The sequence below is a fragment of the Scleropages formosus genome, chromosome 5, assembly GCF_900964775.1.
Source record: "Scleropages formosus chromosome 5, fSclFor1.1, whole genome shotgun sequence".
NCBI lineage: Eukaryota > Metazoa > Chordata > Actinopteri > Osteoglossiformes > Osteoglossidae > Scleropages > Scleropages formosus.
The window spans coordinates 35,542,136-35,554,735 of NC_041810.1; the positions used below are offsets into that span (position 1 = coordinate 35,542,136).

Sequence of the window (12,600 nt, forward strand, 5' to 3'; positions counted from 1 at the left end):
CTGCTTCATCACAACAGACCGGTACAACGACCGCATTACTGCGGACGTCGCACCAATCCGTCCGTCAACCTGCCGCTCTATTTTTCCCTCACTCGTGAACAAGACCCCGAGATACTTAAACTCCTCCACTTGAGGGAGCAGCTCCCCCTAACCCGGAGGGGGCAGTCCACCTTTTTCCGACTGAGAACCATGGCCTCGGATTTGGAGGTGCTGATTCTCATCCCCGCCGCTTCGCACTCGGCTGCAAACCTCTCCAGTGCACGCTGTAAGTCTCGTTTCGATGAAGCCAGCAGGACCACATTGTCCACAAAAAGCAGAGACGAGATCCTGCGGCCACCAAAACAGACACCCTCCCTTCCCTGGCTGCGCCTAGAAATTCTGTCCATGAAGATAATGAACAGAATCGGTGACAAAGGGCAGCCCTGGCGGAGTCCAACATGCACCGGGAACAGGTCTGACTTACTGCCGGCAATGCGAACCAAGCTCTTGCTCTGGTCATACAGGGAACGAACAGCCCGTAGCATCGAGCCCCGAACCCCATAATCCCGAAGCACCTCCCACAGGATGCCACGAGGGACACGGTCGAATGCCTTCTCCAGGTCCACAAAACACATATGGACTAGTTGCGCAAACTCCCATGAATCCTCCAACACCCTAGTGAGGGTATAGAGCTGGTCCAGTGTTCCACGGCCAGGGCGAAAACTGCATTGCTCCTCCTGGATCCGAGGTTCGACTATCGGTCGGATTCTCCTTTCCAGTACCCTGGCATAGACTTTCCCAGGGAGGCTAAGGAGTGTGATCCCCCTATAGTTGGAACACCATCTCCGGTCCCCCTTCTTAAAAAGAGGGACCACCATCCCGGTCTGCCAGTCCAGAGGTACCGTCCCCGAACTCCATGCGATGCTGCAGAGGCGTGTCAGCCAAGACAGCCCCACAACATCCAGAGACTTGAGAAACTCGGGGCGGATCTCATCCACCCCCGGAGCCTTGCCACCAAGGAGTTTTTTGACTACCTCAGCAACTTCAGCCAGGGTAATGGAAGAGTCCCCCTCTGAGTCCCCGGCCTCAGCTTCCTCTACGGAAGGCGTGTCGGAGGGATTGAGGAGATCCTCAAAGTACTCCTTCCACCGCCCGAGGACATCCTCAGCTGAGGTCAGCAGCACACCACTTCCACTGTAAACAGTGTTTGTGGAACACCGCTTCCCCCTCCTGAGTCGCCGGACGGTTTACCAGAATCTCTTTGAGGCTGACCGAAAGTCTTCCTCCATGGCCTCACCAAACTCCTTCCAGGCCCGAGTTTTTGCCGCGGCGACTGCCAGAGCCGCGTTCCGTCTGGCCCGCCGGTACCTGTCAGCTGCTTCAGGAGTCCCATGAGCCAGCCAGGCCCGATGGAACTCCTTCTTCAGCTTAACGACATCCCTTACCTCCGGTGTCCACCACCGTGTTCGGGGATTGCCGCTGCGACAGGCGCCGGAGACTTTATGGCCGCAGCTCCGAACCGCCGCCCCGACAATGGAGGTGTGGAACATAGTCCATTCGGACTCAATGTCCCCAGTCTCCCTCGGGACCTGGTTGAAGCTCTGTCGGAGGTGGGAGTTGAAGACCTCTCTGAGAGGGGCCTCCGCCAAACGTTCCCAACAGACCCTCACTATGCGTTTGGGCCTGCCAGGTCTGTCCAGCTTTTTCCCCCGCCATCGAATCCAACTCACCACCAGGTGGTGATCAGTTGACAGCTCAGCCCCTCTCTTCACCCGAGTGTCCAAGACATATGGCCGAAGGTCAGAAGAAACGACTACAAAGTCAATCATCGACCTCCGACTTAAGGTGTCCTGGTGCCAAGTGCAATGATGGGGCACCCTTATGCATGAACATGGTGTTTGTTATGGACAAACCGTGACTAGCACAGAAATCCAATAACAACTCACCACTCGTGTTCAGATCAGGGAGGCTGTTCCTCCCAATCACGCCCCTCCAGGTGTCACTGTCGCTACCCACGTGGGCGTTAAAGTCCCCCAGTAGAACGACAGAGTCCCCAGTGGGAGCGCTTTCCAGCAGGCCCCCCAGGGACTCCAAAAAGGCCGGGTACTCTACACTGCCGCTATCAAGGGATTAATGAAAAGGGTGACTCACAGACAGCTTCACTCTTTTTTGGAATGCTGTCATATAAGTCCTGAACTGTGTCTATTGGGATATTGCACCACTTCTTCAAGAATAAAAGTCGCCAGTTCTTAAGGAGCAAAGGAGATCGACATCTGCTTTGCACTCTGCTCCAGAACTTCCCATAAATGTTCAGTGTTTAGATCTGGTGATTGGGAGGTCATGGAAGACATTTGACTCCCTATGTTTCTTAAATGACTAATTTGTTTGGCAGTGTGTATGGGGACCTTATCATTCTGGAATATGGGAACATCATGAAGAAATAATATTTGCACCAGAGGGTCTACCTGCTCCTGTATAATGGTCTCATAACCCTTGGCTATTGCATGACCATGCAGATAACTCATTGGACATAATGACTCCTGCAAGATGGCTGCCCATATTGTTATGGATCCCCTGCCATTTTTAACAACTGGCAACAGACATTGTGGGTTGAACACGTAATTTCTCCAAAACTAAACCCGTCCGGATGTAGGAAAAAGGGTAAAAGATGTCTCATCAGACCATATTACTTTTTGCCATTTTTCAGGGGTCCAAGTTATGTGCTCCTTACACCAGGTTATGTCTTCATGTGTTGGTTTTGAATGCAAGTACTTTATGAATGGCAGCCCTGCCAAAAATTCGTAGAGGTTTGTTGAGACTGGGTTCACAAGAGACACTGATTCAGTTCTGTGGTATTTTTTGAGGTTGTACTTTTGGGCATTTAGTAGGTATATATCCTGTCAAGTGTCCGTCTATCCCCCTCGCCCAGCTTTGACTTGGGAGCCACTGTTCTTCTTTGCCGATGCAGTTTGCCCATGTTTGGCACTTGCTGTCATTATGTTTGAGATTGTTATCCATGACGTGAAATAATTTAGCGGTTCTTGTGACCAATGCACCTGCAGTTCAGGCACTGACATTTTATACACTTTGGACAGCTGGTAGTTGTCTCATGTTGCTTTGAAAACTCAAAGTTGTATTTGTCAGAGTTTTTTTGTAGCTGACACATTGCTAATTGACGACAAATCTAATTTGACTCACCTTTGCAACTGCTGCGATTGTAATTGTGAATTAGTTACTTGAAAGTTATACTGCTTTTCATGTGATGTTTCCATTATTTTGTCTTCCCCGGTTTTTGTAGACAGTGGCCGAGACAGGAATAGAACCAGCGGGCGTCTGAATAATGGAATTCCTCAGATCCCCCTACAGAGGGTCCTGACTGAGTTTGACTCGTTCCGTAGCTCCCTTCCAGTGTATGAACATCAGGAGGAAATCGTCAGCACAGTTAAAGAGAGCAGAGTTGTCTTGATTGTGGGTGAAACTGGGTCTGGAAAGACTACACAGGTAAAAGTCGACTTCTTGGATGACAAGTTTGCTAACCATCACGCAATACGTAGTTAATTTAGAGGAACCATAGAAGACTGTTGTATGCAGTGTCAGGGCCCATATTGTTGCTGTAGACGTCTGTAAGGGGGTAGATACCCTGCTGAGCAACGTTCCGCACGAATGCCAGTAATGTCCAGTGTATTGCAGTGAATGACTGGCCTACCTAAAAAATGTAAATATGCTACAGAATTACAGCAACTCATAGACCCACATAAAAGCTATAATATTAACATCTTAATGCTGTGGTGTAACAAGTGTCAAAGTTTCTATATGTTGTTCAGTTTTGCCCAGTGATTGACATGCTTAGGTTTTATGGATGTGGCCATTTGTTTTTTGTTTCAGATACCCCAGTTTCTTCTGGACGACTGCCACAAACGTGGTATCCCTGTCCGTATGTTCTGCACGCAGCCTCGACAGCTAGCAGCCATTGCTGTGGCAGAGCGTGTGGCAGCTGAACGTGGGGAGAGTGTTGGCCAGACTATTGGCTATCAAATTCGCTTGGAGAGCAGGTGCTGGCTGCGGCAGAAAATATTTTAATTCCCGTTTTTGGGGAATGTGACTATAAGGACAAAAGTTTCCCTGGTGTGAATACCTGAACGGAGAAACAGATTGTTTCTTTGACACATCGTTTTATATAGGACCATTTTGTATGTACCTATGTTTTCTTTCAGAGTATCCCCCAAAACACTGGTGACGTTCTGTACCTGTGGAGTCTTGCTGCGAACTCTCATGGCAGGAGAGATGACCCTGTCGACTGTCACTCATGTTATTGTGGTAAAGAATATACTTCCTGTATGGCCAGCAAGTCTTCGGTCTTCCTCTTGTAGCTGTTTGTATCAGCTCTTGATTTGTAAGAGCAGGTGACATAAACCCATGAACCCTGATAGCTTTGGCTGCTAAGTCTTTTTTAGAGCTTTTCAGCACAGGGTCAGAAATGAAGCTCACTTGATGCATGTGTTCCCCCCCCCCCACCCCACCCTTTGTGAATCAGGATGAAATTCATGAGAGGGATGCTCTAAGTGATCTACTCTTGGAAAAATTGAGGGACACACTACAAAATGTGCCTACCCTAAAACTTATCTTGTCCAGTGCTGCCCTTGATGATGATCTTTTTGTCAGATACTTTGGCTTGTGTCCAGTTATTCAAAGTAAGTGATTTTTTTCTAAGCATTACAAGTATTTGGTGCTTAGGGCTGTCACCTTTTAGTTAGAAAGTCTTCAACTAAAATTTCACTGCTGCTCTAATACCTTAAGCAAGTTTATCTGCTTTATGTATAATTCATTGCAAAACTGCTCATCATTATAAGTTGCCTTGGACAAAGGCTCGAGTGGAAAAAGTTAATAATAATGCAGCGCTACTCTGTATTCTGGTTTTTATCCAGCTGATGTCTGTTAGGGTTTGATTGGAGGGTTTCACAGAAATTGTACAGGGTGGTATGTTGGGAACATGGCTTTGTATGCTGCAGTTTGTTACCTCATGTTTTGGGATTGTTACTGTAGTAAATCTGAGTAAGGTACTTAAACTTCAGTAAAATACCAATATGTGCACATAAGAACAAGTAAAATATCTTAGGAGACTTCTGGCATCTTGATTTAAATTTGAACATACTGATATTACAGGTTTGGGCCTGTTAATTATATGGCATAATTTCAACGAAGATAAAACATTGTATTTTGGACAGCTGGTAATGTAGTGGTTAGAGGTGCCACCTTTAGACCCAAAAGGCCACATATTTGATTCCCACCTCCAGCTGTAGTACCCTGTATTTACCTGAAAATTGCTCCAGTAAAATTATCCTGCTGTATAAATGGGCAAACAACTGTAAGTAGCTTAATATTGTAAGTCACTTTGGAGAAAAGCGTCAGGTAAATGAATAAATGTAGTTGAGATCTCTGAAATGTAAAATATATATACAAATACTCAAGCAGAATTTTACGCTAATTTATTGCATTGTTGTGTTTCAATAATAGTTAAAGGAAGATCATTTGAAGTAAAAGAACTTTTTTTGGAAGATATCTTGCGGACAACTGGATATAGAAATAAAGATATGATGAAATACAAAAAGGAGATCCAAAAAGGTGATTAGCATCTTATATGATTTTTGTCTGCTTTGAATGATCCTGGGAATTTCAGATTTATATTGTAATGTTCCACCTGAAATTGGTTACTGGACCATGTGCCTGTGAATGTTAGCTGTGCTGGTGGGCTATAAGTAGCTTAATTAAGGACCTTGACTTATAGCCAAAAGATTTCTGTATCAAAATCCAAGAAGTAGTTTTAATGCTAAACTGTTAGGGGCAGCTGGTAGTGAAGTGGTTGGAGCTGGCTGCAAGTTCAGATCCCATCTCCAGCTATAGTACAGTTAAGCAAGATGCTTATCCTACATTGCTCCAGTTAAATTACCGAGCTGTGTAAATAATTGTAAATTGCTTTCATATCAGCTAAAATTAATAAGTGTAATGCAAAGTAAGAACATAAAATATTTTTAAAATTGCATTTTAAAATTCTTTTTCTTTTTTATTGTTTTCTTACCTATTTACTCTTGAGCAGTAATGAAACAACAACTCTCTCTGACGGAGTGGTGTGCGCATCAAGAGGGCAGCTCCCGGCAAGAGCGCCAGGAGCCAAGTGTTGCGGCTTGTGTCCTCCAGAAGAACAACCTACCTGATGATGGCCAGGTATCTGGCAGTATTTTCAGCCAGGTGCCAAAGCTCATCATTTTTTCTGACAATTAGTACATGCCCTGATCTTTTCTGTGAAAATCGGATGTTTGCTCTTTTCTAATCAATTTACAGTTCCTGTAAGTAAATAAAACCTATGTGCCTGGTGATGTGTAATGCATTTCCCATCATTTTTGTCAAACTGTGAATTACATTAGACATGATTAATTGTGAGCCTACCTTTGTACCTCGGCACATTAGTCAGTCCTCTAAAAGCAACACATTTCTAAAAATTATAATTTTAAAAAAGTCATGTCTAAAGAGCAATTTTAGCTCAGGTGGAATGAGAGCATAGGGAATAAAAATTTCCTCATAGTTTCCTGCAGACCAGAAGTAACTTTCACCGTTATGTTCAGTCACATCCCATTCACACATTTTTTTCCCCTTTACAACTTGGCACAGAATGAAAAAGATGTAGCTTCACTGGAGCCATGGCTAGTGGAAGAAATGGACTCTTGTATCTCCGATATTTTTCTCAATAAAAATGTTGATGCATTTGCACAACTGTTCAATCTCATCACAAGAGAGAACGTCAGCGGTAAGATGTCTTTTAGTCTGTTATGATTGTAATGATAACTGGGAGATGAGGAACCTCACTGGCTGCACTTATTACTTGCATGCTGTATTTGATCTACATTTCTCCTTCGTTCTTGTTGACACCAGTTGACTACAAACATAGCAGGACAAGCGCTACTCCGCTGATGGTAGCGGCAGGGAGAGGTTTCCTTACTCAGATTGAGCAGCTCTTGAGCTTGGGAGCCAATATCAGTATGAAGGCTTCCAATGGCTGGTGAGTAAGTTAGGCTTGGCTTAAGTGCATAGTGCAGTCACGTCTTCTGCACATCACGCCTCTGCACTCTTATTTTTTGGGGCTCAATCATCAGAATTTTTCTTAATTTTTTTGTAGAACAGAATATGCAAAAGTGGATAAAGCCATGAGTAAAAAATGAAAGTATGAAAAACTTATTAAAGGTTAGAGAGGGAAAGATACAATACTAGTTATTTTCTATAAACCAGTGATTAGTGTCCTTCCTTTTCCTGTGTGATCTGTAACTCTTCCCTAAACTTACTCATGGCTATGTTCTCAACAATGTTGGCAATGCTTTTCAGCATCCTGTCCCTGCACCATGATGCTAGGGTGAAACCCTGGTCAGTGTAATAAAGCATTCTCCTTAGAAGAATTCTTGCTTATCTTCATGGGCAGCAGCTCCAGGATGCACCTGGGAGTAACTTCTTACCCAGCCCAAAATCATTCCCCCGTATCTTCTAAGTCTTCAGTGTTTCAGTGTTTCAACATTTTTTTTTTCCAGACGCATTAGGAATTTATGATAGACTATGTGTGTTTTTTCCATATTTTATTGAAGTGTTTTCTTTTGTTTTAAACCTGATTATTTCCCATGCCATGGGCACTAACACACCTCCATACCATGATGGAAGGTGGCTTTTGAACTTGGCGTTTGTAACAATCGGGCTGATCCTTTCCCTCTTACGAGATCCGTTTTCTCCAAAAACAAGTTGAAAGGTACACTCCACAAGTCAGACTACAGCACATATTTCCACTTTTTGTCTGTCCATCTCAGCTGAGCTTTATCCTAAAGAAGTCATTGGCGTTTCTGGATGTTGCTGATGTGTGGCTTCTGCTTTGCGTAGTCTACTTTTAACTTGCATTTGTAGATGGAGTGACGAACTGTGTTTACTGACAATGGTTTCCAAAGTCCTCCCCAGCCCATGTGGTTACATTCATTACAGAAGAATGTCTGTGCCATCTGAGGGCTCCAAGATCATGGGCATTCAGTATTGGTTTTCAGCCTCTCCCTTTACACACAGTTTTCCCTGGATTCTTTCAGTGTTTTAATAATGTTATAAACCATACATGGTGAAATCCCTAAATTCTTTGCAATTCCATGTTGATCAGTGTTGGTTCTAAACTGTTCAATTCACTGAAGCAGTTCAGCGCAAAGTAGCAAGGGCCTCAACAGATCGTTGTTTGTAAATGTTGGAGCTTTTCCTGGATGCTCCTTTAACATCGATCATGACAGCGTCACCTGTTACCTATTCACTTATTTATGTGTGGAAAGTTCCAAACAGGTTTTTATTTTTAATAAAACATTTCCACAGGTAAACAGGCACCCGTCCCAACTTCTGTGCGACGTGTTGCAGGCATCACAATCGGAATTAGCTTATATTTACAAATTTATTTTAAGTGTATGAAGCACAGCATTAAATTTTTTTGTACTGATTTGGTACAAGAGTATTTACAGATCACTGCTTTCTGTTTTTATTTGCATTTTACATACTGTCTCAACTTTTTTTGGAAATGGTCTTGTACCTCACAAGCACTTTGTGGCTTCCTGTTGCTGAAAGTAGTCTGTAGTGCTTCGGCTGAACCTCACTTATAGTAAGAAAATCTTTCACTTTATTGATTGTAATAGTTCTTGCTTTTCCTACAATACAACACATAGTTCACAGTAATAAATAGTGAAAAGAATACAAATTGTATGAGTGACATGATGACTAGTCAGTAGGTAAATGCCACAAAGTAATGAGTGAACTCCAACACGAAATAATTTGCAATTTGCCCCTCAGCACCCTTTCTGAGTTCATGTGTTCTGTCATTAATTTCTTAATTGCAGTGTAAACTTCTGTCTCTTACAATTTTACTGTCTTCTTTATTTTCACAATTACATTGTGATTGTTTTGTGTGGTTTAACGTTATGGTAGCAGATCGCATGAGATTCGACTTGATGTGCTGTCACTCCCTCAGTCCCCACACAAGTTACAACTCAAATATACTGTCTTGCAAAATGAAAGACACTTACCTTATTACTTGTTGAGTATGCGCTTTATGCTTTGCATATGTTGCATACAACTTCATATTTTTATTAAAACTGTAATATTGCATGATGTCAGGCGGGAGTCACCCCACCTCATCTGGACATGAAAAAGGTTTCGGGTGGAACTGGGTGAATAGTGCTGTCCTTCAAACGTGTCATCACCTGAATAGCTAGCTTACATCCTGCACGTTAGCGAAGGTGTCTGCCTGTGTTCAGCCATCTCAGCATGGTGAGGGTTTTGTTGTTTAAAGGTGAGATGGAAGCCTAGTCATGAGAAAACAGTTCCTCTTTAATTTTCACACTTGTTTTATCCAGAGCAGTACATTTCTTTACTTAACTGCACTTTTCAGTCTTTCAGAGACTTTGATAGTGCATGGTTTTGTTAATCTGTAACAGGACTGCATTGCACTGGGCTAAGCACTTCAACCAGTCTGAAGTGGTGGATCTCCTTGAATCTTACATGTAAGTATGGTGGCCATTACAGTGTTTCATACAGTACCTTCAGTAAACACCTCATTCAGCTGCTGTCATATGGTCTGAAGGTCTATCTTAGAGACAGGCAAGCTGGATGAATCACACCTCGTTCAGACTGCAAGCACAGATTTTTGCATTGAGGACACGGAGCTTCTTAAGGCTTACCACCACAGTGCTGATGATGAGAAGGTGGATTTGGACCTTATTATGCACCTGCTTTACAACATTTGCCAGACTTCAGAGGATGGTTAGTATCCACCTACCGTCGTTATATGTTAGAACTGGGAGCTCGGTTTCACCACATGATGGCACCCTCTGTAAAAATGAGTTAACACTCAATTCTTTATGCTTATCAGAAGTCCGCATTGCATGTGCGTAAAGGAATAAATAACGAAAGTACAAACAAAATGTGCCAGTAGTACCACCCTGAAAAGGAAATAATGGGTAAGAATGATAATGGAGGTGACTGCATAAATGGTGTTGGCAGTTCACCAAACCAGTAACGGGCGGATAATGGAACACTGAACAAATAGTATTACGGAATTATCGCCTCTGTTGGGGTAATTTCACATCCGACTCTCCTTCCCTTGTAGGTACTAATTCTGAGATGAGCTAAATTTGACCTCAAGACTTATATTACATTAATTCTAACCATTCACTCGTGACGGTACAATAACTTGAAGTTACTGCTATCAATAATAACCTTTTCTTTTCAGTAATATGAAGTACAGTTAATGTTTGCTTGATTTAATGCTTCTTTCTGTTAACCTATCAAGCATTTCCTGGAAAACAGTTTTTATAAATGACTCATTTGCAGACATGAGTGATTTGTTGATGACATACTGCTTTCTGTATCTGCCTTATAAAATTTTTTTAAAAAAACTTCATCATATACAGTAAATCTGGATGGCCTTAATTTGTAACTGGTAAATTTGGAGGTCATAAAATTTGAAGACATAAAGGTCTCTTTTTGTTTCTTAATTTTCCATTTTTTGTTCTTGTTTAGGTGCAGTTTTAATCTTTCTTCCTGGATATGATGAGATTGTAGTTTTGCGAGACTGCATTCTTTATGACGATAAACGATTTGACTGCTCTCAAAGGTAAAGACCAACGCATAAGAAACTTCACAGTGAACACAATCTTTCATGCGTTTAACACACAAGCTGGTCATATTTAACAAATTGAGCCATATTGTCCAGTATGAACTGTATAATTTGTCTAGTTTTTTTAAAATTGTAGCTTGTATAATTTTTTTCCCATATTTGCAAAAAATAGTTTTTGGAAGTTTCTTAGGCCTCTGAATGGTGGGGGGGCGGCACACTTGAAAAATGTAAGGATCTTTAATTGGTTTTATTCGTACCTTTTCTGAGTTTTAATGCAACTTTATTTCAGGTTCCAGATTTTCACCCTACATCCAAATATGCAAAGCTCTGATCAGAAGGAAGTGCTGAAATGTCCTCTTCCTGGAATCCGCAAAATAGTATGTAGTTAAGTGGAGACCAAGACTTTTCAGGAAATGAATCTTCACTGAGTTAATACCTTCACTGTATCCCACAGATTCTCTCAACCAGTGTTGCTGAAACAAGCATTACTGTCAGTGACGTTGCTTTTGTCATTGATTCTGGCATGGTCCGAGAGGTATTTGTGTCTTTTTTTTTGCCTTTTTTTAAGGTCATATGAGAGTTGCTTTGGTCAAATATTCTGTAATATTTTTTGTAACAAACATTTTATTGCAGAAATCTTTTGATGCTTTGAACAACGTGACAATGCTGAGGACTGTGTGGATTTCAAAGACAAGCGCACTACAGAGAAAGGGAAGGTATTTATCAGTTCACAGTTCATTACATTTATTTAGCAGATGCTTTTCTCCAAAGCGACTTCCAGTGAGCTCTATGTAGTGTTATCAGCCCACACACCTGACTCACCAAGGTGACTTACACTTCTAGATACGCTACTTACAATGGGTCACTCATCCATACATCAGTGGAACACAGTATACTTAGTTGGCCTGGGCTAGTAATGAATGTACCAACTTAGCATTGCTGGAAGGCATACAGTACACAGCACAGTGAGAAGTGAAACACTGCCAAAGATACTGTGACTACTTTGTCAGATGGAGAACTATATGATTAGCAGTTTTGCTGTGTTAGTTCTTCTGTGCATTGTTTATGACACCAAATCACATTTAATTTTCTGTTCTGTCCTTTCATTTTTGTTTAACCTAATTTTTCTGTCACTTCAGATGTTGCTAATTTTGTCATTGCTTCAAAGTACAGCACTTGTGCCAATTACAGGAGAAACCAACCAACTACTTTAGAATCATATGTCTGCATCCAAGTCTCTCTTTCTGCTAATGTAATGCACACATTGTATTTTCTGTGTAATGGATGTCACTTTGGAGAAAAACATCTGCTAAATGAATAAATCTAAGTTTAATAGTCAAGAGGGTTCTCCGGAGTTGTGTTCTGTTAATACATATGTATTTAAAATTAGCATATTTTAAGCAATTTTTCCCCATTGAAAACAGTGGTAAATTTTACAGTATTTAATAGAAAAATAGTTGATGTTCTGTGCATCTAATTTTAACCCTGCTTACACCCTGTAGGTGTGACTAATGGATGTACACTCTTTGAATCACTACTACCACTTTGCAATTATAGCAAAATGCTTGGTAGCCATGCTCGCAGACAAATTGCACACAAAAGTAGTGTTTACACAGTTGAAACATTGCAAGTATTATCCTGAAACTGACCCTTTCGTCATTAACTTCTGACGACCAGTGGTGTAACAATTTGCATTATGTTGACTCATCCCATGTAATTTAAACAAAAACTTTAGGGTATATGGACTTAGTTTAAAATCGTTGTTTGAATTCATGTAAAATGCAAACTCACTGCACAGTAAATGGTTAGTGGGAAAGCAGATATACAAAACATGTGCCCTTTTTAATCCAATTGATTTTGATAATGTGGGCCTTAAGTCTCGAATTCAAGGTATCCGGAATAAGAGTGTCTGACATTCTATAGTTTAGGGCCAGAGCAGGAGAAAG

The 12,600-nt window shown here is 41.9% G+C and overlaps 1 protein-coding gene across 4 annotated transcripts in view; it reads left to right on the forward strand.

Annotated features, from left to right (window-relative positions):
- ythdc2 (YTH domain containing 2) overlaps window positions 1-12,600 on the forward strand; it is a 40,957-nt gene that overhangs the window by 6,805 nt on the left and 21,552 nt on the right. For 3 of the 4 annotated variants that reach the window (XM_018734397.1, XM_018734396.2, XM_018734399.2), the window contains exons 5-18: window positions 3,278-3,480; window positions 3,865-4,031; window positions 4,194-4,296; window positions 4,514-4,670; window positions 5,494-5,601; window positions 6,074-6,225; window positions 6,646-6,781; window positions 6,907-7,033; window positions 9,474-9,539; window positions 9,620-9,798; window positions 10,558-10,651; window positions 10,944-11,031; window positions 11,109-11,189; window positions 11,288-11,370. In XM_018734397.1, the coding sequence (XP_018589913.1) occupies window positions 3,278-3,480; window positions 3,865-4,031; window positions 4,194-4,296; window positions 4,514-4,670; window positions 5,494-5,601; window positions 6,074-6,225; window positions 6,646-6,781; window positions 6,907-7,033; window positions 9,474-9,539; window positions 9,620-9,798; window positions 10,558-10,651; window positions 10,944-11,031; window positions 11,109-11,189; window positions 11,288-11,370 (1,744 nt within the window). The remainder of the gene's footprint in view (window positions 1-3,277; window positions 3,481-3,864; window positions 4,032-4,193; window positions 4,297-4,513; window positions 4,671-5,493; window positions 5,602-6,073; window positions 6,226-6,645; window positions 6,782-6,906; window positions 7,034-9,473; window positions 9,540-9,619; window positions 9,799-10,557; window positions 10,652-10,943; window positions 11,032-11,108; window positions 11,190-11,287; window positions 11,371-12,600) is intronic. The other variant, XM_018734398.2, reaches the window with a different exon arrangement.